The 26,888-nt window shown below is 40.4% G+C and overlaps 1 protein-coding gene across 2 annotated transcripts; it reads right to left on the minus strand.

Annotated features, from left to right (window-relative positions):
- Positions 1-3,485: 3,485 nt before the first annotated feature.
- On the minus strand, positions 3,486-26,498 carry LOC121876477 (2-aminomuconic semialdehyde dehydrogenase-like). 2 transcript variants are annotated; one of them, XM_042381577.1, is made up of 10 exons: positions 26,361-26,498; positions 19,879-20,053; positions 18,609-18,809; positions 18,155-18,366; positions 14,548-14,714; positions 9,387-9,482; positions 8,312-8,391; positions 7,821-7,992; positions 5,338-5,547; positions 3,486-4,670 (listed from the first exon to the last, which is right to left on the minus strand). In XM_042381577.1, the coding sequence occupies exons 2-10, from the start codon at positions 20,046-20,048 to the stop codon at positions 4,521-4,523; spliced, it is 1,458 nt and encodes a 485-aa protein (XP_042237511.1). In that variant the 5' UTR covers positions 20,049-20,053; positions 26,361-26,498; the 3' UTR covers positions 3,486-4,520. The 2 variants fall into 2 exon arrangements, with proteins under 2 accessions (XP_042237511.1, XP_042237512.1); XM_042381578.1 differs by lacking the exon at positions 26,361-26,498 and adding an exon at positions 21,925-22,020.
- Positions 26,499-26,888: the final 390 nt, after the last annotated feature.

Raw genomic sequence — 26,888 nt, forward strand, 5'->3', positions numbered from 1 at the left:
TGACCTCTCTCTTTTCTACCTACACCAACCAGCAAGCAACACTTCCTCCTCCTCCGCCTGCCTGGCGGTCCTCGCTCCCGCCGGATAGCATGGCAACCCACAAGCTAGTCCTCCTCTGAGCACCCTCACTAACCAGCTCTCTTCTTCTAGCTACAGCCGCAGCAAGCAACACCTCCTCCTCCTCCACCGCTGCCTGGCGGCCCTCGCTCCCGCCGGCGAGCATGGCGACCCACAAGCTGTCCTCCTCTGAGCATCCTCACCAACCAGCTCTCTCTACATCACGCTTGTAACCACGCTGCCACTTCCCAGCACCAAGCTGCATTGTACATCCAATACAACATGTATACAGAGAGCACATTGTGAGTTTCCTTTCTCCATCCCATCCTGAGTGTGAACCCAAATATCCCATACCCCACACATGCACCGGCTCCTTAATGTACCTGAACCTGCTCCAGTGTTGGTCAAGTCTGGTCTTGAAAGAGCTTACACTTGGTGCCGTCACAACACTTTTTTGGCAGATTGTTCCAAGAGTTCACAACTCTCACTCCGAAAAAGTTTGCCCTCACAGTTTTCAATCTTGAGCTGTGACCCTTTGTAGGGCGAGCATCCGCCAGCTTTCGACAGTGTACCCCACGAAAGGCTGAAAATCAAACTGGAAGGGTACGGAATTCAGGGAAATGTCCTAGCGTCGATAGAAGACTTTCTACATGACAGCAAGCAGTGTGTGGTGATTATGGCACGAAATCATCATGTACTTTTACTTTTATCCTCTTCGCCACTGATCGGCTTGTGAGCCGCTTGGGCGATCGGTCACGTCTCTTTTCATTTATCTTCTTCACCAAAAGATCGGCTCGCTAGCCGCCCGGGCGATCAGTCACGTCTATGTCATGCACTGTTGGCAAATACTGGGCATGCACTGGCTCCTGAATGTACCTGAACCTGCTCCAGTGTTGGTCAAGTCTTGTCTTGAAAGAGCTCACACTCGGTGCCGTCACAACACTCTCTGGTTGATTGTTCCAAGAGTTTACAACCCTCACTCCGAAAAAGTTTGCCCTCACGGTTTTCTGGACTTGCGGCTTCTTCAATCTTGAGCTGTGACCCCTTGTGGGGCGAGCGTCCGCCAGCTCCAAGTAAGGACACTCAACTGAGTAGTGCCCCCTGAGATGCTTATACACCTCAACTAGGTCCCCCCTTGCCCGTCTGTAATATTAAGCAAGGCAAGTTCAGGCGCTCCAATCTCTCAGGGTAGCTGGGGTGCCGAAGTGCAGGCACTAGACTGGTGGCCCTCCTTTGAACATTTTCAACCAACTGACAGTCCCTAGCATATCTCGGGGACCAGATGGGGTGAGAGTACTCCAGATGGGGAAGCACTTTACTCCTGAAGATCGTTACGAGGGACGGATCGTCTAGATATCTGAACGACCTTCTTATAAGACCCAATAATTTATTTGCCTGATTTACTTTCTTCTCACAATAGCCCGAGAACTTCAGCTCATTGTCAACATACACACCTAGGTCCTTCTCACACACAGTCTCAACTAGTGTAGTTTCTTCATCTCGTTGGCGTCATCGGCAAACATTTGTTTGGAGGAGTGTACAACGTTAGGCATGTCATTTATGAAACAAACAAACAACAGTGGGCCCAATACACTGCCCTGTGGTACCCCACTTGTGACAGGTACAGATGACGAATTCGTGCCATTAATCACCACACACTGTTTGCGATCATGTAGAAAGTCTTCTATCCACGCTAGGACATTTCCCCGAATTCCGTAGCCTTCCAGTTTGATTTTCAGCCTATCGTGGGGTACACTGTCGAAAGCTTTGGCAAAATCTAGGTAAATATTGTCGATATTACCACCCCGTTCCAGAATATGGGTCCAAATATCCAATACCTTGAGCAATTGTGTTAAGCAAGAGCGCCCCGGCATAAAACCGTGTTGGCAATCTTTTACAAGGTTGTTTCATATTAGATGTTCCATTGCGGCATCTCTGATAATACTCTCAAGTACTTTACATATTATGCTGGACAGGCTCACCAGACTTAGTCCCAGCTGTGAATGGGGATATCCTCAGCTTGGCTAGACAGACAGGCTTTGATGAGCTGGAATTAGAGGATATTGAGGACGTCCTGGCATCCCATACAGAAGAGCTCACCAACGAAGATCTGCAACATCTAACAGAACACAGTCCTGTTGAAGACGACGACGACGAAGAAGAAGAACCTCAACGAACGCTAACTTCCAAGAGGATGGCAGAATCGTTCAACATGTTCCAGCAAGCAATGCAAATCCTTATAGATGACGACCCAAACAGAGAGCATAGCTCAAAGGTTCAACGCAGCATTGATGACAGTCTTGGTTGTTACACTGAGATCTATAAAGAGAAGAAGAGTAGCACCAAGCAGTCAACACTGGAGTCATTTGTTCGTTGCAGGACGGCAGAAGCAGCTTCTTCACAACAAATGGCAGCCGAGGCGGAGCAAACAACAATGGAGGAGGAGCAAACTTCAACGGAGGAGGAGCAAACAGCGGCGGAGGAACCTCAGTCAGCGCAGGAGGAGGAGGAGGCAGCTGCAGTCTCAGTGACTCACCACTCGCCTCAGCTCCCGTCTCCTACGCTTCACTACCCACCTCACACTCGCTCCACCACCTCAGCCCATCGGTGCGTACCAACACAAACTTAATAGTTATATATCTATATAATATTTTCTATAGAAATGGCAATGATTTTCTGTATATGTAATGTTTTTCATGGGGCAAAGGGAGGCTCAGGAACGTAATTCCCGTATTTTATCTATTTCTTATGGGTAAAATTGATCCACTTAACGTCGTTTTGTATAATGTCACGTTTTTAGGAACATAACCCCGACGTTAAGCGAGGACTTACTGTATAGGTATACAGTAGTGCACTAAGGTAGTATAAGTTGCAATTTGTGGTTGTGCCAATTCATGCCATTTCATGGAACCGATCTCTCGCGAATGGCAAGGGTCTACTGTATATATTTTTCAAACATATTTATTTTGTATGGAGGTCTGAAGAGGTCAAAGAGGAAAGGAAATGACCCACAATCCAGTCCCCATAGAAAATATTTGAGTCTACCTTCGGGATCAACCACCTGAGCAAGGTGTCACACATCACACATGGGTTGAGATAAAATAGGCTATTCTTCTCTCATGGTCTGGATACTGGTGAACATGTAGAGTTTTTGTTATGAGTCAATGGTAATATGGTTATACTGCTAGTACAGGTACCATACTACCACCTCACTGGACATCAATTACACACTGCCTCTTTAATGGGGATTTAGACCTACCTGTAGTACCAGCACCAATGAACAACTAGTCCAGGATGGTAACTTCACCATCCTAATGAAAAATGAGGTAACTACTGTATAATATGGTGTTCAAGAGGAATATCAGTAATGTCATCCAATGAATAATCTGGGAACCACAACGTACAGAGGTAATGAATAACACGACATCTCTCTCCACATTTGTTTGTATTGTAAAGGATTATCTGAGGTTGTATATGATAACAGATTTTTACAATATCCTGTAACACCACCAAATACAGTATAAAGTTCTGTAATTTGAGATCCAATCCTCAAATAAAAAAATGTTATTCCTGTACTATGTCCACATCCACCACAAAATGGAATAATAAGTGTGACAATTAATTATAGAGACTAAAGCAGGCATTTTTAATTATTGCATATGCTTTAACTATATACTACATGACTTTAAGAAACCATATTATTGTGACTTCAAATATAAAGAAATCATTAGCTCTCAATTTACACAAAATAAAATTCCCAGGCACGGAACTGACCCATCACCAAACATAATAAAATCTAAGACTATCATTAACTAACTCATTACCAATATGCTCCACAGTGTAAGATATACATAATTTTTTTTCCTACTTATCAGTACTGTTCAAACATAGAACAGCTTGACAAAACACAACATTTAAATTCACCACTAATTCCTTTTAAAATGAGTTAATTTCAACTTTTTTCTACTAATATTTTCTCAAGCCACCACTAAGGAACAATACAGGGTGTCCACATGAACCCTTGATAACTCTGAACAAGCATAACTTCCAAAAGGGATTGTATAATTTTGTGCAGGTTTTTGCATATTGTTAAGCAACATTAAAAGTTTATTACATCAAATTTTTTGGTGTGTGTGTGTTCCAGGTGACTGCAGGTAGCTGAGCAACCCCAAAATCAAGAAGCTGAAAATGAGGACACGCCAGGATTCAAAGTTGTACTGTATAGCTTTCAAGTGGACACCCCCTACAGTACAAGAATAAGCAGTGGCAATATATCTCTTATCTACTACAATTATTAATGACAACAATCAACATAGTTATTATATTCATCAATCCCATCACTGTTGTATTACAGACTCTTCACCATTTAACTACCTTACTCTACAATCTACATAGTGTCATTCTAGTAAGTGTGATGACAATTTCTACATATGCACACCAAGTACAATTCTGTTATCACCTCCTTAAGATATTTTAGTGCAGATTGTCTTGACCTCCGTGTAGAACTCCATGGAGTCGACCGTGCCTTCACGACCTATCCCACTGCCTTTGACTCCTCCAAAAGGCATATCAATATCTCGTATAACCCAGCAGTTGGTCCATACAGTCCCCACCTTTAAAGGATAAAACATATATTGATGCGAATATATATTCAGAAAGATATACATACAGTTCTGTATTTGTATAAAATCATATAGAATATATGAAATGTCTCTCCCTAAAGGAGAAAAGAAAAAAAATAAGGCAGAGACATAGAGGCATGTTTTTGGGATGTCACGCACCACCAACACGAGGGGACATAACTACAGGCTGCCAAGTTATCATATAGAGTGAACATAAGGAAATATTTCTTCACACAGAGGCTGGTAGATCAATACAACAGTCTAACAGCTCAACATGTGGAATTAAAAGCAGTAATGGGCTTGAAAATAACCCGAGACGAAGTTGTCAAGAACAATAGAGGGAGCCTGCACAGGCCACGAGCCTCCTACCCTTGGCATGGCCACCACTAGTTGGGTGACCATTAGGCAAATAAGATAATTCTGGAGAAAGATGAAAAAAACACAAAACTTATGTCATTGAACTAGTATATGATAATATTGTACTGTAATAAATATGAAAATTATCATGCAGCTTCTAAATATATTTTGAAAATAAATTAAATTAAAAAGAAATACATTTTGACACCACAAAGCTACTCAACAAAAGTGAGTTTTGTTTCTTAGTTAAAGCTGTATAATTGTAGTTCACTAACTTTACAATTCAAAAGTCACATCTCACCTTCAGCTTATGAGCCATACGATGCGCCAGTCCTAAGTTGGAGGTCCACACTGATGCACACAAGCCAAACGATGTGTTGTTGGCACGAGTAATCACTTCTTCCTCAGTGTCAAAGGGAACAACACATGTTACTGGACCAAAGATCTCTTCTTGCATACAGCGGGAGTCATCACTCAATCCAGTGATAATAGTTGGCCTCATGAAATATCCCTAAAATAATGGAGAAGCCAGGTTTCAAGTGGATGTTTAATAAATATGGGAAGAATGGTATATTATACTGTAGTATAACAAGGGAAATGCGAATGGTGCAAAATAACCAACCATTGGTGATAAAACCGAGTTACAAGAAATACTTTCCCACAGGACACTTCAGGTTCATTTGGACCACAATCAAATAATTCAGATTACCACATGATCATTTGAATCAGTACATCATTTGAAACACAATAGGAACATTTGTATCGCTATATGTAGGGTCATTTGGATCACTATATGTCGGGTTATTTGGATCGCTATAGGATCAGCAGATTCAATGCAGCAAAATTTAAGCCACTATTGGATTGGACATACTCATTTAAAACACCATGCGATTCCTGGACCTAGCATGCTGTACTGCGCAGCTCATTGTCATTCCTAAAAACCCGTTTTAATTCATATTACGCTACATAATATTCAAATCCACCGCGCTTGTAGAATCTCTGGTGCGTGTTTATCCTCGCGATCCCTCAGTAAGCCCCGCCTTTGTGAAGACAGTTATCAATGCGTTGTTTATTCCACTTTCTCCTGGGAAGCTCAATCTTGAATTAGTCTGTGTAAATCAACCCAAGTAATTCGCCAGACCTTTGTCAACTGAGGGTCGTCTTTGAATGAGTAACAGTTAGTTTGTTTGTAATTATGGTCATTGTGTGAGTGGCGATCACTGGCAACTCAGGGGTATATAAACTCGAGCTGGTGAGGAATCAGCGTTCCCTGACGCTGATTCCCGTTTATCTCCAGGTATGTTCTGTGTTTCCTAGCCATTCAGTTAATTCAGTCAATTGTAGTGATTATCAGTGTTCACCAGTGTTCATGATTTAACAGTTGAATTGTCATTCACCCAGTGTAGAAGTAATATAACGTAAATGCGTCTGTCGTCTGGACAAGAGAGTTTGTTGGTGTTGTCATGTTTCGGTTCCCTGACGCTGATTCCCGTTTATCTCCAGATCAAGGGTGGGCTTAATTGAAACCCACCGGTCGCTCGGAGCCGGTGGATACCCAGCAGTAGTCAATATAGGAGTGATGGCGCTGATTCGTCATGATTAATCGGCTCTACTCTACCTCGTGGGCCAAGGACCCCAAACCCATCTCGGGTCGGAGTGTAACCGACCACAACAACAGTTGTTAGAGGCGCCAGTGTTATACCCTGGGACAGGCCTTGGAATTATGGTCCACAGTGTGGTTGTATGTGTTTTTTTTACCAGTGTGTTTTATAAGAAATAAATCAATGAAGACATGTTATGGTTTCACCCTTCTTTACCCTTATCGATCTGATCAATGGAAAACCTAACCCAATGCCTAGTCCGCTCTGCCCGCTACCTAACGAGCTACATGCTGTCCAGAGGGGGTCTGGTGGCAGCGACCCTTAGACATTAAGATTAGAGTTAAATTATCCCCTTAGATTTAGTGACCCCAGATCTGGCAGTATAATGCATCCTTCTGTCCTGCTCATTTATTGCAAAACATCACTTCAATTTCTGAGATTTTTTTCTTAACTTCTGTCAACCACCACATGTTTCACCCCTGTATGTAATGATCTTGTAGTCAAAGAACCAGTGGGCATATACAGTATAGTATAGCATTTATTTATAAGCTTCTCCTATTATGATGCTGAATGACTGAAGTGGTGAGGATCCCCCCATTCTTAGCATTCTATGACCTCTCCTGTTTAACCTCAGATATGGAGGAAAAAATCTAGTCCAATAGAAATAGAAAATATCTATAATCTAGTCGTATTTGTTTGCATGACAAATATTCAGTCTTCAAGCAAGAAGAGGGTAACTTATTTTCTCAAAAGATGCCATCAATATCAGTTGAAAAATTAATAAAATCTCTCTTCATTGACAAATGGATACGGCTACTCCACAGTCGGTACTTGTTAAGGCATCATCCCTAGTCTAGGTGTATGGGACAAAAAATGCATAAAAAATTAAGTTCTAGGATGGAGACTTGAAAATGGGTCCTAATAGAGCAGTGTGGATATAGTATAATGTAGCTAAGCATATTTTAATACACATGGAAGCAGTGTGATCAGCACCACACTTCCTCAACTGTAAAGTTAGGTACCCACTCACAGATGGGTGAACTGGATTATCCTGATGCACATACAGTGACAGACAACACTTGGCCATGAAAAAAGTGATGTATTTGCTTGCCCGCTACACCCCTGGAGACTTATTTATTGAATGTAAATCCCACCTATGAGTTCAAAAACAATTACTACTTACATTCTTGTTTTCCTCTGAGAGAACACAGCTATCAATGGTCTCCCCACACACTATTGTGCCACCATCCTCTATGGCATACTTAACATAGCAGCGAACTTTCTCAAGGTGAGGTTTAGAGTTGAGTGCCCCCATGAACACACTCTCATCTGATGGATTTCCTACCCGCAGCTCCCTGTAAAAAAATTAGTATCAAATAAATATACAGTATCTTAACCCCTTGTGTATGGGGTCACCTCTTAGTAAAACAACATCGTCTGGTGTTGGCCAAATAAAATATTAAAAATGGTGTCCCCATACTGAAGGGGGTCAAGGCATACTGAATAATAAAATTTTCAAATGGCACTGCACATGCACATTCTGTCCTCCACACATGCACATACTGTACTCCACACACGCACATACTGTACACCACACATGCACATACTGTACTCCACATATGCACATACTGTACTCCATCTACTCCAACTTATTCAATGGAAATTAATACTAACTTGGTCACAGCCACAAACTTCTCTAAAAACTCTTCATAAAGTGATCGCTGTACAAATATCCTTGAAGTACATAAACACACCTGGAATAGGGAAAATAGATAATTCAGTAGTGTACCTGACAACTTTGTCAGCTGTCCTTGGTCAAATTAATTTACTGTTTACCATTGTTATATACCTGCAATGTCTAGGCACAAAGAAAACTATACTCCCACAATCTATGTACACCGTGTACAGTAGTACCTATATATATTGTCTATACTCATGTTGAACTGTATAACTATAGGTACATAGTTTACTGTATATACAGGCCTATCCAATTGTAAACCTTTTATGACAAGTTTACCAGAGTTGTAAAAGTACTGGACTTAGTTACTTAAGTAAAAGTTACATTGTTACATTGGCAAAATATTACTCAAGTAGAAGTAAAAGTATCCAAATGTCAATGTACGCAAGTACAGTACAAGTAAAATGTATCTCATTTTTAAGGTACTGAAGCACTGAAAGTAAAAGGTTACAGCAAAATTATTATTTGTCTCAAATATTAAAATAAATCCACAGTAAATTAAAAAAAAATAGTAACTAAAGATAAAAATAAGAGACAGCAATTACAAACACCTGTCTCAGATGTTTCAACTACAGAGAAATTTCAACTGGAATAATTTTGATTGGTTTTTATTTACTAGGAATATAAATGAATTGGCTGAGAAAATAATGACTTTAACAATGATTAATTGCAATGATAGCTGATCACGAAAGGCATCAAAAACACTTCAAATAATATCACCAAGATATAAAAAATAAAATGTTTTTTAATTTCTTTCACCTAAATTTACTGTAACATTGCAAACAATGACATTTCTGAACCTGACACACACACACTGACCTTTAAGTGAAATTGACAAAAGCTATCCCATTTTGCTAAGTGTGTACAGTGCCGGTAAACTTGAGAGATTATGCTGTAGCTTAGAGGTTTTGGCTTTAAGTGATAAAATTGTACAATCACTTAACCGAGTTTCAATAAGCCTTTCATACAAAAATGTGAACAAAATGTGTAATTAAGATATACTGTACCAACCTGTCCTTGATTAATGAAGGAGCCCCGCTTAAGAGAATTTATACAAGACTCCAAATCACAGTCACTGAACACGACAGCAGCATTTTTGCCACCCATCTGCAAATAGTTATACTGTACAGTGCTGTACTTAAGTGATAAAGATAAGAATCATTCTGTACATATTCCTACTTAATTAGGGTTCTGAAGATCAACAACATTCAAGTAAAGGTTCTCATCACACACGAGTTACTGCACCGCGTGACCTCACAAGAGACCCTCCCCTGTCCTCAACTGTAAACTTTAATTTGTATGTTCAATTCATCTTCCTTCTCCTTTCAGTAATGAAAGCTTTTGCTAAGCGATCCACCCACCCCATGTCTTTGTATGTAATAAGTCATTTCTGTCCAATGTATATTTTTAGCCTTCAGGCAGCTGAACTTTTTCAATAATCCATTAATTACTATTATTATTGTTATTATTATTATTATTATTATTATTATTATTATTATTATTATTATTATTATTATTATTATTATTATTATTATTATTATTATTATTATTATTATTATTATTATTATTATTATTATTATTATTATTATTATTATTATTATTATACACATTAACACACACTAACATACATACACAAAAACACACACTGAATTAGTTATGGAATGTCAGGTAATCTGGTCTACTAATTGCCTTGTACTATCTGGTGTTCCCTCTAACAGGTACCTTGTAACTCTTGTAGTAGGTCATATAAAAAGGTGCTTCCCTATCTGGAGTACTGTCACCCCGTCTGGTCCCCAAAATATGCTAAAGACTGTCAGTTGATTGAAAATATCCGAAGGAGGGCCACCAGAGAGGTGTCTATACTATGGCACCTCAGTTATCAAGAGAGATTAGAACGCCTACAACTGCCTATCTAATACTACAGATGGACAAGGGGTGACCTAATTGAAGTTTATAAACATCTCAGAGGGCACTACTGCTAAGTCGAGGGTCCATACCTGGAGCTGACGGTGGCCTCCTCCCCAAGGGGTCACAGCTCAAGGTTGTAGAAGCCAAAAGTCCAGAAAATTGTGAGGGCAAACTTTTTTTGGAGTTACAATTTATTGTAAACTCTTGGAACTTTCTGCCAGTGTGTGTTGTGACAATACCGAGTGTGAGCTCTTTCAAGACCAGGCTTGACCAACGCAACACTGGCACAGGTACAGATACATTCAAGAGCCGGTGCATGGCCAGTGCTTGCCAACAATGCATAACAGAGATGTGACTGACCGCCCAAGCAGCTAACAAGGAGATCAGTGGCGAAGAAGATAAAAGTAAAAAGTAAAATTTGTTTAACTGTACTTTATAGTCACACAAACACTAAATGGGTTTTCTAATTATTTACCAAAATATAGCACACTCTATGAATATCAATACCAACTCAACCGATAAAAAGCAACCACCCTTTCAAGAGAGAATATAGGAGGTAATTTACTGAGTTCCTTTAACAAATCTATCGAGGTTAAGTCTGCTGAGGACTGGGCACATGGTGTGTGGAGGACATGAAAATGTCATATAGCACGTGAGATGGATGCGATAAGGTATGCTTAGTTGCTGTTTATCTTGTTAATTCAATTAGTGTTAGTTATACTGTATGTGAATAGCCCATTCATATGATTACTACTATTAATATGTTGACAGAGGCTATCACAACACTAAGATACACACACCCCCGTCTTGCCTGGATGTTCGAGTCCCAGCTGATGTAGAGGCATTATGGGTACAGGTTGTGCCACGGGCCCATCCACGCCACACTGCTTCTATCATATACTATGTGGTATACCATCCACCTCACTCACCCACCAGTGACACTCTTATCAATCACCTCATTACCACCTCAGAGTTAGGTACCCATGTGCCAAGCTAGTATTACGCGGGGCTGACAACGAAATTGACACCACTAATATCCAGGACCAGCTGTCACACTATCACAAGTTTTGAACTTCCCCACACACGGTCAAAATACCCTTGACCCTATTTTAACTGACTTAGCGGACCAGTACCAACCACCACACCCAATGCCTCCTATCGAGTGTAGCACACACCTACCAGTGCTCTGGTCTCCAGCTGCCACTACCAGCCAAATACAGAGACCCTACATCAAGACCTACAGGTCGATTACTGACTCTGCAGTGCGTCTCTTTGAGCAGTGGATAGTTCACCATCCCTGGACTGAAGTACCTAGTGAGGATGACGTGGATACCAAAAGGATAAAATATATCAACACCACCACGGAAGCTCATCACCACTTCTTCCCCGAGAAGTCTGTCAGATCACACCCAGGTGACTTGCCCTGGATCACACCTCGGATCAAAAGACTTATGCAACAGAGAGACAGCGCCTTTTATCTCAATGACCACAACCGCTACAGGTCCCTTCGCAACTAAATCATCCGCGAAATACGCACCGCAAAGAAGCCCCACTACTCTGTACCCAACCAAGTTGCAACACCTGAAGCAGACCAACAACAGTCAGTGGTATGGTAAGCTTAAAGAACTCTGTGGACTAAACAATAAGACACACTCCCTCCCCTTCCTTAGCCATCTCACTAATGGTGAAGCAGATGAGCAATCAAACAACCATTTCGCAAATATGTGCCAGACACTCCCCCGGCTTGACACAACCAATCTCCCTGCTTATCTATCAACCCCCTTTCCCACTGACTTAGTAGAAGAATTTGAAGTTGCAAAACGTCTGGACAAACTGAAGTTAAAGAGCTCCACCACCCCCATTGACTTACCAATCAAATTCTACAAGGAGTTCTCCCCGGAACTAGCTAAACCCCTCTGCTCCATCATCAATGCTTCCCTCAGCCAAATAAGATGCCCAGCTGACTGGAAGACCTCATATGTGTCACCAGTGCCCAAGTCAACCAGCCCACAATCCTTAAATGAGCTACGACCCATTGCAATCACCCCAATACCCAGCTTAATCTGTGAAAACTTTGTGTTTGACAGGGCTTATTGCAGGTGCCATAGATCCTCGGCAATATGGCAATATGAAAACTTCCTCCACCACTCACTGTCTTGTCAGCTTTCTCAACTACATATACCGCCATCTGGAAAAACGAAAAACGTCTGTGGCTGTCGCTTTCATTGACTTCACCAAAGCATTTGACATAGTCGACCATGATTTAATCACCAGCAAAGCTATAGACCTCGGGTTTCGAAGAAGTCTTATACCATGACTTACAGACTTCCTTAGTGACCGACACCAAGCCGTACGCTTCCAAGGAGATGTGTCTACTTTTCAGTCACTCACTTGTGGCACCAAGATGGGACCGCTCTGCTTCCTTATGCTCATCAATGAAGCCCTAAGAGAAACCCCTGCTCGCTGGAAACATGTCAACGACTCCACCATTGGGATCAGTGTCAACAACTCCGCTCCCGACTGTACAGCCCTCCTGGATTTATTGAACAGTCTCTAAAATTGGGCCACTAACAACCGCATCACCACCAACCATACCAAGACCATGGTTATGCACATCAACCTCTCCTCCGACGTTGTCCCACCCCTTCCATTACTTTAGGCCCCAACACACTCCAGGTTGTAGGCTCCACTAAGCTCCTCGGCATCACTATAGATAATAAACTAAATTGGAAAACGCTCTTCAGTGAAGTTGTCAATTCCTCCAGTTTCCGTCTCCACCTCCTCCGCCGACTCAAGTCCCTCGGAGTTCCTGTGCCAGAATTCCTCAGTGTTTACTCAACATTCATACTTCTCAAGCTCACCTATGCTTCCCCTGCCTGGTCTTCCTCCTTAAATGCCACACAACGCAAACACATTTGTTACATTTGTACAAGTCATCTCAATACATTTGGATAAACTACTAAAAGCACAGAAAACGATGTATGACATAGTCCCAGGTAATCACACCAACGCAACACTATACCACCAATTTTTTCTGCAGCAACAGGATCTTGTCGTTCATTTTTATTGTGTTGGTGAAACTGTGCAGATGTATGAACACTTTAAAAACCAAGTTAAGAATTACCATCAGCAAGTCCCTATCATGGTGTGTGAACTTTGACTCGGTCATATCGGTTCAACAAAGATTTTTCCATGATTTTGACCTCATTCTGTAGATTATTAGCTTGTTAGCTCTTTGGGCAATTGGTCTATCCAGTGTTAGTTGATTTAGGTCATATGATTTGAACACATCTTGGTTCCTGAAATCATCTCTGTCTGTGTCTCTCTAACTACCCCCCCTTCTAAGCTTGTAGAGCTACCCAGCTTAATGGTTCCTTTGAAATCTTGAAATCACTAACTTAAAGGTCACTAACCCTGGTACACTGATAACAAGTGGCCCATATAGGTATCACACGGTAATGTTGTGTTAATAATATCTTGAGTACAAAAACTAATTAAATCTAGTCCCTGCAGAGTGATATAAGAAGTGATGGCTGATGGCTTCTCAACACCAAATGGCCTTATCATCAACAGATCCCCACTGTGCTACTATGAAACAGTTCAGTAAAACCCATGAATCTTTGACTCAGTGTAACAACTCATTACAGACGCATGATCAAAAATTTTAGAATGTGGGGGATAATTAACAATCTATAACTTGATTTTACCAATGCATCTAAATGTACTTTCTGAAAGGCTGAAAATTAAATTGAATAGATACAGAATACAATTTAGGAAAATGTCCTTTTATGGAGTAGCAGAAGAAGCAACAGGACTTTTGTTAGAGACTGTACTTGTGACAATACACCGCTACAAGGTAGAGTGCTACGACAGGTGGTGTTTTATAAGCTGCAAGGCAGAGTCTGTTCTCTAATCCATATTTTATCTAAGAAAGTCAAACTCAATTATACAGTACCTTCATTCCATGACAAAAAACGAGTCCTTATGTTTCTCCCAACAATAATGAAAGTTATGTAGTGAAGCAGTAAATAAATTTAAACTCACACTAGGGTAGTCATTACAATCACTAAACTGAACAATCTCAGCAAAAAATCATCACTGAATTTTCTGATTGAAAATTACTATTACAGTTTCCATCTACAAACTTTACAACAAGTTTTTTTTTTACAATTCACATAAACCTGATTGAGCTTACTCTTTCCTTCAGTCTCTAATTACCTTGAAAACTGAAATATTAATATAGGTAAGGCATTGATACATTTACCTCTAGTGATAATTTCTTGAACATAGGAGCAGTAGCTTGAGCAATGTGTCTGCCAGTGACTGTGGAACCAGTGAAGGACACCAGAGGCACATCAGGATGGGTCACTAGGGCCTCACCAGCTGAGGGACCCAAACCAAACACCATATTCACCACACCAGCTGGGAAATCTGCACATGATGGAAAAACAATGCATTATTTTCAAACCTCAACATAAAATATCAGTATCCACAAACTTAAAAGTGAAAATAAGATAGGGCTACAAGCATAAAGAAAGTTGATTAAAGAAAAGAGGGTAGGCTTGAATAGTTGTTTGGACAAGTAGAGATTAAACAAGAGTACATACAGTACACCCAAATAAGAGGGACTAGAAAAGACTAGTAAAGAAAAGGAATATAATGATGAACAAAGGCATACTACTGTAATTAGTCAAAAAATAAAAAATCCTTATCATTATTACCATTTTGTGGCCATCTCCCACACTCGCATGAAATAGCCCCCAAAATAAAAGAATGGGAGGTGAAATACAAGAGGGAAAAAAGTTAGGTGGATTTGGCATCCTGTGTACTGCCGGCAAGGCAGTGGGCTCATATATATATACCGGGTATATATATATATATATATATATATATATATATATATATATATATATATATATATATATATCATGTAAATATGAAAACGTGGATAAGATATGATATATGAAACAACTCCGTTGTTTCCATTTTATATATATATATATATATATATATATATATATATATATATATATATATATATATATATATATATATATATTGTACTGCGCACATCATTGTCATTCCTAAAAACCCCATTTAATTCATATTACGCTATATAACATTCAAATCCACCGCGCTTGTAAAACTTCAGAAAACGGGAAACATTGCTAAAGGATAACTCACCTACTCAATGTTACTAGACCATGTGTTGTATTGTACCCAGGTACAGTTATATCATATTAATTGTATGTATTCATAGCATTAAGGAGAACTCAGGGTATCCATAAGATGAATGTTAAAGTCCAGTTGAGCCGGACTAGTGTACTGTAGGACTAAGTGTGGATCAGGGTTTGAAGGTCATACTATTTACGTCTGTGAGCGTGTAGCGAACATAACTTCCACAGATATCATATGAAAATACATGAGAACAATGATCTGGAAAAAGGATAAATGTATCAGAACTATGTGAGGTGTTGGAAGTGACCCAGAAACTATACTTGAAAGGAAATATCTTGTATGCGTCGGTATGAACTTAATACACCTCGTATCCTCACGTGACATATACCCACGACAGGTACAGTGATCAGAGAATCTTATGTCTGTGTTCAAATAGTGCAATGTGTGAGAGGAGGATCCCTCATTACAGTTTTAAGTGAAGTTGATACACCCCCGCCATGAACATTCAGCCTTTGTTTTAAGGTGCGTCATGTACCCGCCTCGGGTGTGACGCGTTGATATTATAACCCAATGAATTTACCCACGAACTAGCAAACCAAGACCTGACCTTAGTGCGCAATTTAGAATTAAAATATGTGTTTATACGGCATGAGTGACAATATACCGAATAGTGTTCAGGTGAGAACCGTAAGAAATAAAAATAAAAATTAAAGATTGGAAACTGTAGGCCTATGCGATGACGAGCGGCAGGGCACTGCCCTCAGTACCCTCCGTTCTACCGTCACCTCAGGTTCCATGCGGTCGGAGTGCCTTGCTGCCCGGCAGCCATTATCCCTATGAGCGTCCCAACAGGTGGTGACTACTCCCAGCTATGCCAGTCCACTGTGAACCTGTGGATTTCCAGCACACCACTCCAAATGAGTAGTAACAAATAAGGAGACCGTGAGAAACTCTGCGGTCGTCACTTGGAGCGACCTATAATACCAGGCGTAGAAATAGTACTGGTATGTCTCTTGGTGAAGCCCTCGTCTTTACCCACCGAGGGCGGTGTGCGAACGAGGTGCCTGTCGTGTATACCTAAAAGTTACAAGGAGTCCCATACCTGCAGGGGTGGAGTGTAACATGTGTGTTGAGATGGTGCTACTATGTATGATAACCGACGGTGCTATATTCCATACAGGTGGAGCAGTCTGATGTGTTAAGGGATAGTGTAAGAAGGAATGACCGAGGTAAGGTGGTCACAGATTGTTATGCAATAAGTAGGTGGATGACACGCCATTAATGTAAGAGTCTGGTGCCCATCTGGGTAACCAACATTTTCGTTGTTCTTCCGAGGAAGACCAATTCATGTGTATGTTTTTTACCAGTATGCTTTATAAGGAATAAATTAATTAAGACATGTTATGGTTTCACCCTTCTTTTCCCTTATCGATCTGGTCAATAGAAAACCTAACCCAATGCCTAGTCCACTCTGCACGCTACCTAACGAGCTACATGCTGTCCAGAGGGGGTCTGGTGGCAGCGACCCTTAGAAATTAAGATGAGAGTTAAGTATTTACCCTTAGTATTAGTGACCCCCAATCGGGCAGTATAATATATACATACAATAAAACAGGCAGAGGTCGCAAAAATTACCAGTAGAACAGCAGGAAATCTGTGGGTACAAAGGAGCATAAAAACATGAAAATGGTGCATATTCTAGGGAAGGTTAGGCTATGAAACCAGGGAGTCTGTCAAGTTGTGATTTTATAAAAGGATATAAAGAATTATTAGAAAACAATGACAGAAACAAGGGAAGGGGAGAGGAACAACAGCAGTAGCAAGGGATGAATACTAATTAAACAGTACAGGTAGTACAGTACCAATAAAATGTCAACCTTGACTTATTGACCTAAAATACTGTACAGTATACCTAAATTCCTAAAACTGTTTAGGATTACTGTACTGCAACACATTAAATTATTTTTTGTTCCTTATATAAGGCTGAAAAAAAAAAACATATTTGTACTAACTTCTAGGAGGTGGTGATAAAAAGGATATACTGTACAGTATTCATAGGAAGGAATTTCAATTTCATATACAGTATAGTCTCGATTTATGCGGATTTGGTTTACGCGTTTGGTCATTTACGCGGCACCTTGCCAGACCGACAATTTTTATTTACACGGTTCATTCCATCATTTACGCGGGAAGCGTGCGCACAAGGTCGCCCAGTCAGCAAAACATTACCGAGTTCTTCACCTGCCACCCACCACAGCCAGCCCAAGTCAGTGATAGTGATAGTTAGGATATGGACTTTGAGGGGTTTGACAAAGAGGCCCTGCAAGCCTCTGTGGTGGATAGTGATACAATTGATACAAGTGATACAGGTGAGGGCCAATAATCTGCCCTCTGCCTCGGAACCAACCCCCCATCCCCGTGTGCCCAGCCATCTTTTCTACTAACGTAAGTGTTAAAAAACCTAATATTATTGATATTTCTCTTAAATATTAATTGTGTGTGCATACCATCATAAAATTAAGATGTTATTTTTACTACAACGTACGTATTGTGTCGGAAAAAGTGGAGTTTGGGGGTCGGCCCAGTCTCTATTTCAATTAATCCCATATGTTCTGTTATTTCGTTTACGAGGACCTCCAGGGGGTTCAATTGACCGCGTAACTGAAGACCATACTGTACATGAAATAACCTACCAACATCCTGAAGAATTTTGCAGAACATGTAAGCAGTAACAGAAGTCATTTCTGATGGCTTAGCAACAACAGTGTTGCCACACATTAGGGCTGGGCCAAGCTTGAAGGTCAGGAGATACAATGGCAGATTCCAAGGACTGATAAGACCAGCAACACCTACTGGTTCTCTTATCGTGTAATTGAAAACACCAGCTTCAGGCTGCACACTTGACCTGTATGATAACCAAATTATCACAACCCATGCTTGTTTTTGCACTTATCTTTATGATCATGATACAGTACTTTCTTTCCGATGCAAATACTTTTGTGGGCGATGTTAATACCCGTACTCAACTATGATACAGCTTTTATATGTAATACTGTACAGAACTGTAAAAGAGATCTGTGAATACAATATAAACTTTGGTATACAGTACAGTACATAATATTAAATATCTTGTGTGTCAAAACTCACGTGTTGAGCTGGTGTGGAATGGTATGAGCAAAGTGTCTGAGGTTGAGGACTGCCCTGGGCATGTCCATGGTTCTGGCCAGCCACACAGGCTTGCCCTGGTCCTGGGACTCTGCCACAGCAAACTCTTCCAGCCTTGACTCAAGAAGGTCAGCTACTTTCAAGAGGTAGTTAGCTCGTCTCTGGGCAGACATGCTCGACCAACTACAGTACACACAAAGAATGATGGACAAACCTTTTGTCTTCCACTTGAATATCACTTAAAACCAAACACAAACCTAAAAAATCTGGCCATTTAAACTGAGCTAAACACAAAGATTGACTAAAAGATTAGGGAAACTTGATCATGGCCAAAAATTGAAAAAAGTATCTATTAATGTGACATCGTTTCATTAACTAATGGCAGTTTTGTATGGTCAACAGTATGCATTTGATAAAAGGCAAGTATACTACAGTACAGGGTTAATATTTAGTAGTTGCCAACACTTACCTCCTGTATATATTGAGTCTTATATAGGGAGAAAGAAGAAACTAACAAATTATTCTACAGTACACTATAGCATTTCCATCGGAAATTTTTATTTTTCAAGTACTGTATATTTTAATCAATAAAATTACCCAAAATATTAATTGTTCAAAGTGGGTAGGGCTTTAAGGAGAAGGGAAAATGTGGGGCAAAATACCAAATAAACAACCTTTGAAACCCTTACCTAACCTGAAAACTATTAAGAATCGCTTTTGAGTTTATGGGTCCCTCTTCATCTTAGTACCGAAAACAATACCATCACATACTAAACACTGAAAACATAATCAAGGTAAGCATTGTATAGTTTTAGGATTTTTAAATGTTAGAAATGTTTTTTTTTTTACCACTACGTTTTCCCTCTACTTCAAAGTCCTGCGCACTTTGAACAAGTAATATTGTTGGTAATTTCATCGGTTAAAATACTCTAAAAATATAAATTTCTTTCAAAAACGTTATAGAATAAATTATTTGTTTTTTCTTTCTCCCTATATGACTCAATATATAGCTAGGTGTTGGCAATTACTAAATATTTACCCCAAACAGTACACCCTTCAGTTTGGATGCGAGGTCTTACAAGGATAACACTCCTTGTCCTTACCACAGTTATGCCTCCTTTGAAGGTAATACTGTACACAAGTGACCCATACTCATGCTAGGTTTGCTTGGAACAGTATGGATAAGAAAGATGCTAATCTGACTGAAATTATTGAGAAAAATGTCATTCCTAGATGAACATACAGAACTTACTTTGGGTATGCTCTCTTGGCTGCAGACACAGCAGCTTCTATCTCCAGCTTGCCCGAGTCTGGCACCTTTGCCCAAACCTTACCAGTGCTGGGGTTGTAGGAGTCTAACAGGCGCTTACATGGAACCATTGTCCCAGCGATGAAGTTGTCTAGCACCATTAACTCATCCATCTTGTCTGAGAATAGTTACAGTACAGTATAAACAAATATGATTTGCAGAAGGAATTCCTACTTCCAAATCAGCCTATCGTCAATAATTACTAAATCATTCATAATAAGGCAATTATTGACGTGATACCCGCTGCCGATTTTTCATAGAAAATTATTTAAAAAAGCCACAATTTCACTGTTTTTTGTAGTGGACGGACCTCTCTTCTGACCCTTCACTGCTAAGCAGCCAGCCTTCTTTCTACTGTTGACGACCTGACTACAACTCGACCTCTCTGTCTACCACTGGCCTTCCCAGAAATCTTTTTTGGGGCAACGCCCCTTGGGGGTCTCCGCCTTTGGAAACGACCACGACTGTCACCGGACTACCTTACGAGCGTTCAGGACTATCAACTCTAGTTAGCCCTCCCCACGTTACCCCAGTGACAACCTTGGCAGCCCAACCACTTACAACATTAGATCATAAAAAGATAGGATGTTCTTGGCAGAAACACAAGTACCTGCCCTAGACTCCTCACCATTGGCTAGCACATAAGACACGAAAATGTAAGGCATAAAATTGCAATATTTGCTAAACATACAAACACCTGACATAAATATAACACCTAAGACGAAAATTAGCTGAAACACAAACATGAGAAAACAGAAGCACTTGGGTTGAGCCCCAAGACCTAGCATTCTACTACTATTTTCCAATTTCCTCGCTTTTCTTCTGCACTATCCACCAACCCCAAGTCCCTCCAAGTTCCACCATTATTCTTCAAGTCCAGTTCCCGCACCACCAATCTACGCACCTGCATCAAGATTTCTTCATACTTTACTTCATCCATCGATCGATCGATCGGGAGATGATCGGAAATGACGTCATGGAATGCACCTGCTGTCAGGAGCCAGCAGCCAACCCACTTGAACACTATCTCCTCGACTGCGAAGTCACACAAAGCTTCCGAAACAGAACTCAAAACTCCCAAGAAGCACACACAACACCAGCGGCCACTCTAACCCGAAAGGCCCAAACAAACCACATTCACCACCTTCTCCGGGTCATCACACGATACCCACCACCCAGATAGCTTAGAAAGTATCCTCTCCCAGCAAGTGCGGACCCCAGTTCGGGGGGCGCGCCACTCCGAAACCGACCACGTCCAAGAGTGGGGGTTGGTGGTAAGCGTCCACTGATCGGGGGTCCGCTCACACTTGCAACCTGCAGTATCCTTCCAAATCTGCAGGTAGGACCACCTCTAATCCCAATCCGGTCTGGCTGCTCCAGGAGCTCCAGCCGGAACCACCAAACGGGCCGCCTATAGGCAAAGGCCCGTGTCGGACTACGGTCCGACAATCTCAACAACAACGACCGGGAGACCATTCTACACTCGGATACCGGCCCAGCAACATCTCTCACAGCTCCTCACCACCCAGCTTCCTCAGAAACCTCCTCGCCCTACAGGACCTCTGAGCAAGCTTCTCCTCTCCTAGTCACTCCTAAGCACTGCACTGTACAACAATATATATACAGAAAGCGCATTGTGAGTTTCCTTCCTCCATCCCATTCTGAGTGTGAACACAAACACAAAATATACCTCACAGTATAAGCTAGGCAGTTGAAGGCGATCTTCTATCTGGATAACCGAGGTGCCGTAATGCAGGCACTAATCTGGTGGCTCTCCTTAATATATTAGAATCCCAGTTATCCAGGCAAACGGTATATTCAACTAACCGACACCAAAATGAAATAATGAAAATACCTCCCAAATCAGCTAGTATCGTAAGTTTGAATACCGCGCGTAACGGGGATGAGCTTCCATATTTATTACTATGATAAACAATAAAATGAATACATAGCAGATCATAAAATACAATAGCACTTTTATGTACGCACAAGGGCTTCTTCCACACTCAAACTGTAACTGGGCGACGCGCAATTCGGGCAGTCAAACAGCTGACTCACAGACGTGTGGCGTGGGCTACAGGGTTGCCAACTCGGATTTTCAAATGTCGCTAGGCTGGTACCTAAAAGTAGCTAAATGTCGCTAAATCTTCCATGGAAAGTCGCTAGCTATTATTCCCCCCCTTCAGTAATTTGATGCAAATAATATTTTCATAATGCCGACTATAATGGACGGAGTATAAATAAAATGCATTATGTAAAAATAAAAATATTATTTTGTTTAAAGTTTAATGTGCACACTTACCTATTATTCAATAGTAATTGCATCCCAGTCCTCTTCGTAGTGTGAACAACTGTAGAGCTGGAAGCATGTGAAGTGCTTGGTTCAGGTTCTCTTGTAACTGTATGCCTCCACAGTTCCTATCTTTCTTAAAATATCACTAGGAAGTTCATAACTTGCACAACAGGTGTTCTGTCTTTTTAACCCATACTCTATTGTAAGAATTGCCTATAATGTCGATAGTTTCATTTTGTTGCGCAATTTTGATTGCACAAAGTTCATATTACTAAATGTGCGCTCTACATCTGCGTTTGAATGCGGAAGAGATAAGGCAGCGAGTGCAATTTCAGCCAGATCATGGTAAGGGTTTTCACCTGTCGCATCTCTCTAATTTACCACTTCTGACCACAATTTTAGGGTGTTAGATGCATGTACGGGCTGACATCAAGTGATCAGGAAATAGACGTGTCCCTCCTTCTGTACCACGACCCATTCAAATGTATTAAACTTTTCTTATTATTTATTGTCCCTGTAACCCCGTTGCTATATAGTATGGCTCGAAATTAGGAAAACTGAGTTTTCATGGACAGTCCAAAAGTATCCAGAAAGTCGCTAGATTTCTGTGGATATCTCTAGATTTGCGACAAGTAGCAAATCGCTCTAAAATGTCGCTAGAAAAAAACAAAAAGCTCTAGATCTAGCTACAAAGTCGCTAAGTTGGCAACCCTGGTGGGCTACTTGGCCGCGGTTACGTATGCCGTGACGTCACATCGGGTGGGAGCTCAGCCAAGCATAAAAAAAATGCTGTTTGCTGTTTATTTTTATTTATTTATTTTTTTACTGGGAATAGCCCACCCAGGCACAGGTCATTGACCCACATCGGGGCCTCGGGGGCGAAAAAAAAGAAAAGAAAAAAAAATTAAAAATAGAAAAAGGAAAAGGTTATATTAATCTATACCACGAAGATGCCGAAAAACCAGTTTTTTAAAGAGAGACATTGTTTGAGTGTGGAAATACAGAAGAAGGCAGAGCATTCCACAGTTTGGCTGTGAGGAAAGAAGGATGTACCGTAATGGGTTACTCTAATGTGTCCGACATCCACAGAGAAATGCTGAGCACGGCGGGCAAGACGTGTGTTTCGAGCCCACAGCCACCCCAGATATGAGAGCATCACTCCAAGTTAGAACGAATGAAGCCCTTAAATACTTGAAGCAATTACTCAGGAATGAAGTAGCTGCAGCATCTGTACAGCATTCCCAGCTTTCGGGAGGCAGCTTTAGCAATGTTGAGGATGTGTGGCTTCCATGACATGTTAGAGGAAATGGTGAGGCCTAGCATATATATTTTAGAGTTTGGCAGAATGATAGCGTCCTGAGATGTGATTGGTGGGAGATCATATAATTTGGAAAATGTGATTAGTAAATACTGAGTTTTATTACTAATGAATTTAACCAAGTTTCTACCTCCCCATTCGGAGATGCTGCACAGATCCGCATTGATAGATGTAATGATATCAGCGCTAGAAACAGATCTAGTTTGAGAGTTAGGGGGAGGGGAAAATGTGAAGAAGAGTGACTAGTAGAATCAATAGCGAAAGAATGGATAAAATTAGTTGTAGTGTGAAGTAAATCATCGATAAAAAGAAGGAAGAGAGTAGGTGAAAGAACAGAACCCTGTGGGACACCACCTTTGGTAGAGAAAGAACGAAAGGTCGATCCCTGGACAACAACCTGCCTTGGGTCGGTTCTCAAGGAAGCTAGAGATTAGAGAACAAAGTAACCCCTGCCGCAACATATATTCACTTCCCACATATACACACACACCGATGTTCTTCATTTTTCTTATATTATACAGTAGTTATATTCTATTTCCTATATTTCTAAGCTGCATTAGAGTATTGTAATTATTTTTCCATAACTCTCATAATTTCATTACAAGTATCAATGTACAGTACGAGGCTGGCGAGTCAGCCACGTAGTTATTAAGGCCGTGGCTATAAACGCCTCTACACACGTTCACTTCTCACACATACACACCCATGATATTCACTTTTCTTGATTGCTGTAGCATATATGCCTATCTTTCTATATTCACCTGTAGGATTTAAGCTTTTCTTAATTTTAGTTTTGTCTAATGGTAGCCCCTGCTGCAATATAGCGGATACCGAAAAGGTCCACCCCCCTCACCCCCCGTCTATTTAATTGCTGCTATGATTGGTTAGTTGGTACCTACAGTATATCTTCCAAAAACCATCGAATACAGGCGCGATATCCAGTTGCGGGTACCCGATAATGGGAAGCAAAGATGGCCGCCATGCGTCATAAGTGAAATTTAAGAAAAATGTAACTATTGATCCATTTGGCCTACAAACATCTTTAAGGGCTTCTTTACCAGTAATTTGGGGACGATAAATTCGCTGGTGACGTTACCTTTACATTTTGATGCTATAATCATGCCTAGAAATCCAAAATGGCCGCCGGAAAGTCTAAAACTGGCAATTATTTACCAAATCATTCAACTTTTTTTCTCACTCCATATTATCATTTTATCTCACTTTGTCTTTCAGTAAGATGTGGAAATGGTGGACGAGAAGCCACTGAAAGTAAAAAAAGAGCTTAAGAAGAATACACTTGCATCAAATGCTTTACACCAACATCAAAGGAGAAAATCAATCCCATTAGCCAAGAAATTTTCAGATCAATAAGAAAAGCTGCAAGAATCCGTCAACCGAGTGGAAAAACTGACTCTGAAAGGTGCAATGAACTGTGTGAAGCTCTTCCAGATGCCATTGTTCATCACCAATATGGTTATCACCGAAAATGTTATCATCGATTCACGCAGACGTCCAGATACAAACAATACCTCACTAGTATATATGCCTATTATCCACTAGTACTAGTCGAAAGCGAAAATTGCCAGTACATGTGTGATGCTGCCCTTAGTCTAATTTGAGATCAGACGAGTCTTATGAGAAGCCCCCTCCCTGGATTCGCAACTGAAGGAAGTACTATTTGATTTCACACAAAGAATGGAATGGTAGACCAATGGAAGTCTACCAGCTCACTGAACAAGACTTTCAAGAACAATGAGGAATTCTTACACAAGCCATTGGTTTTCTTTCCCAGGTAGGGTCACCTCTTAATTAGGGTGGCCGCTACAGTACAGGGAAATCAGGTAAATAGAAAAAGAAGATATTCTGTTAGTTTCTGGACAATTTGGCAGTCGATACAATCAAATATTACACAATAAGAATCAAAAGTGCCCCTAACATTAGTTACATTCAACGCTGTAACAAAATTCCGTTAAAATGGCAGTTGACTGCGTTGAGGCAGACTTACAAAATCAATTATCCCCTTGCCATGCTCTCTCACGTGCCTGGGATGGGAATTGTCTCTTCCTTCAAGTTCATCATGTTTTATATGGTAGTCTTGAACTCTATTCGTCTCTAATTTGGTCAGGGATAAGACGAAAGTAGCCTGTTTTAGTTTTTTTTCTACATCAATATTTTCCTGTGGTAAAATTATGTGAAGTCTTAACTTATAACTTCTGTATTACGTGATATCCTAATTGTAAGCCACCACCATGAAATTTGTCCTTTTAAATAAATGTGTATTGTACTTTTTTACAGGAATTAGTCCACCTAGGCACAGGTCACTGACCCACATCAGGGCCTGTGGGCGAAAATATAATGATGAAAATAATAATACAGTAATAGTAAATAAACATTATAATAAAAATAAAATAATTATTAATAAAAATAAATAAATTCTATAATAAAAAAAATATAATATTAAATACAAAATCAATAATGAGAAACGATACATGTATGTTGTGTTGTCAAAGTAAGAGAAACAATTGAGACCCTGCAATTGTGTGTAAATGAGGCAGAAAGTCAGATCAACAACCTGGGACAATTTTCGTGATGCCATATGGCAGCAGGGTCTACCATTAGACAACACATTATGCTTCCAATATCTTCCCAGGCAGTAGTACCTCACACTGGAGAAAATCCTTGGTTAATTTCCACATACTGTATATCTTTCATCCCATTTGCATATTCTGAATAAATAACGTTTAAGGCTCTGAATACTCTGAGCATTCCTTAAAATTATCACCACACAGTTCATTAACGTTCAATCAACGGTACCTTTTGCAGTTTAATATGAAGACACGTGTTGTTAGACGCCTAGTCACCCCACCGACCACTAAGTTCACCAGTTCACTGGGAAGTCTAGTTGCTAACTGCCTCGCCTTCATCCGCTGGGTGGTGTAAAACTGGGCTTGACCTTGATGAAGTTGATGTCCCCGTCGGGTGAGTTGCTAGATCCTTCATATTAAACCATTTATTTAATGATGTACTCGATATAATAATCTAATCTAGGAGTCAGATCCAACCCCACGTTTTAATTAGTCCTGTTGAATGGAGAATAATGATGTTACAGATATTGTGAAGATATTCATAAATGCATTTGTTGCCGAGGAGAATAACTGTTTTTCTCACATTTTAACTTAACTTTTATTTATGTTTAGTCTTAATGTTGAAACTTGATAAGAAAAGCAGTGGTTGTAATATTGAACTGTAATGAGAAATATAGAAATTACTTTACAGAAAGCTAGTAATGAACACGCGACTGACGTAATTAATAACATTATAAAAAAAAATGACATTACAGAA

The sequence above is a fragment of the Homarus americanus genome, unplaced genomic scaffold (assembly GCF_018991925.1).
Source record: "Homarus americanus isolate GMGI-L3 unplaced genomic scaffold, GMGI_Hamer_2.0 scaffold31742, whole genome shotgun sequence".
NCBI classification, from domain to species: Eukaryota; Metazoa; Arthropoda; class Malacostraca; order Decapoda; family Nephropidae; genus Homarus; species Homarus americanus.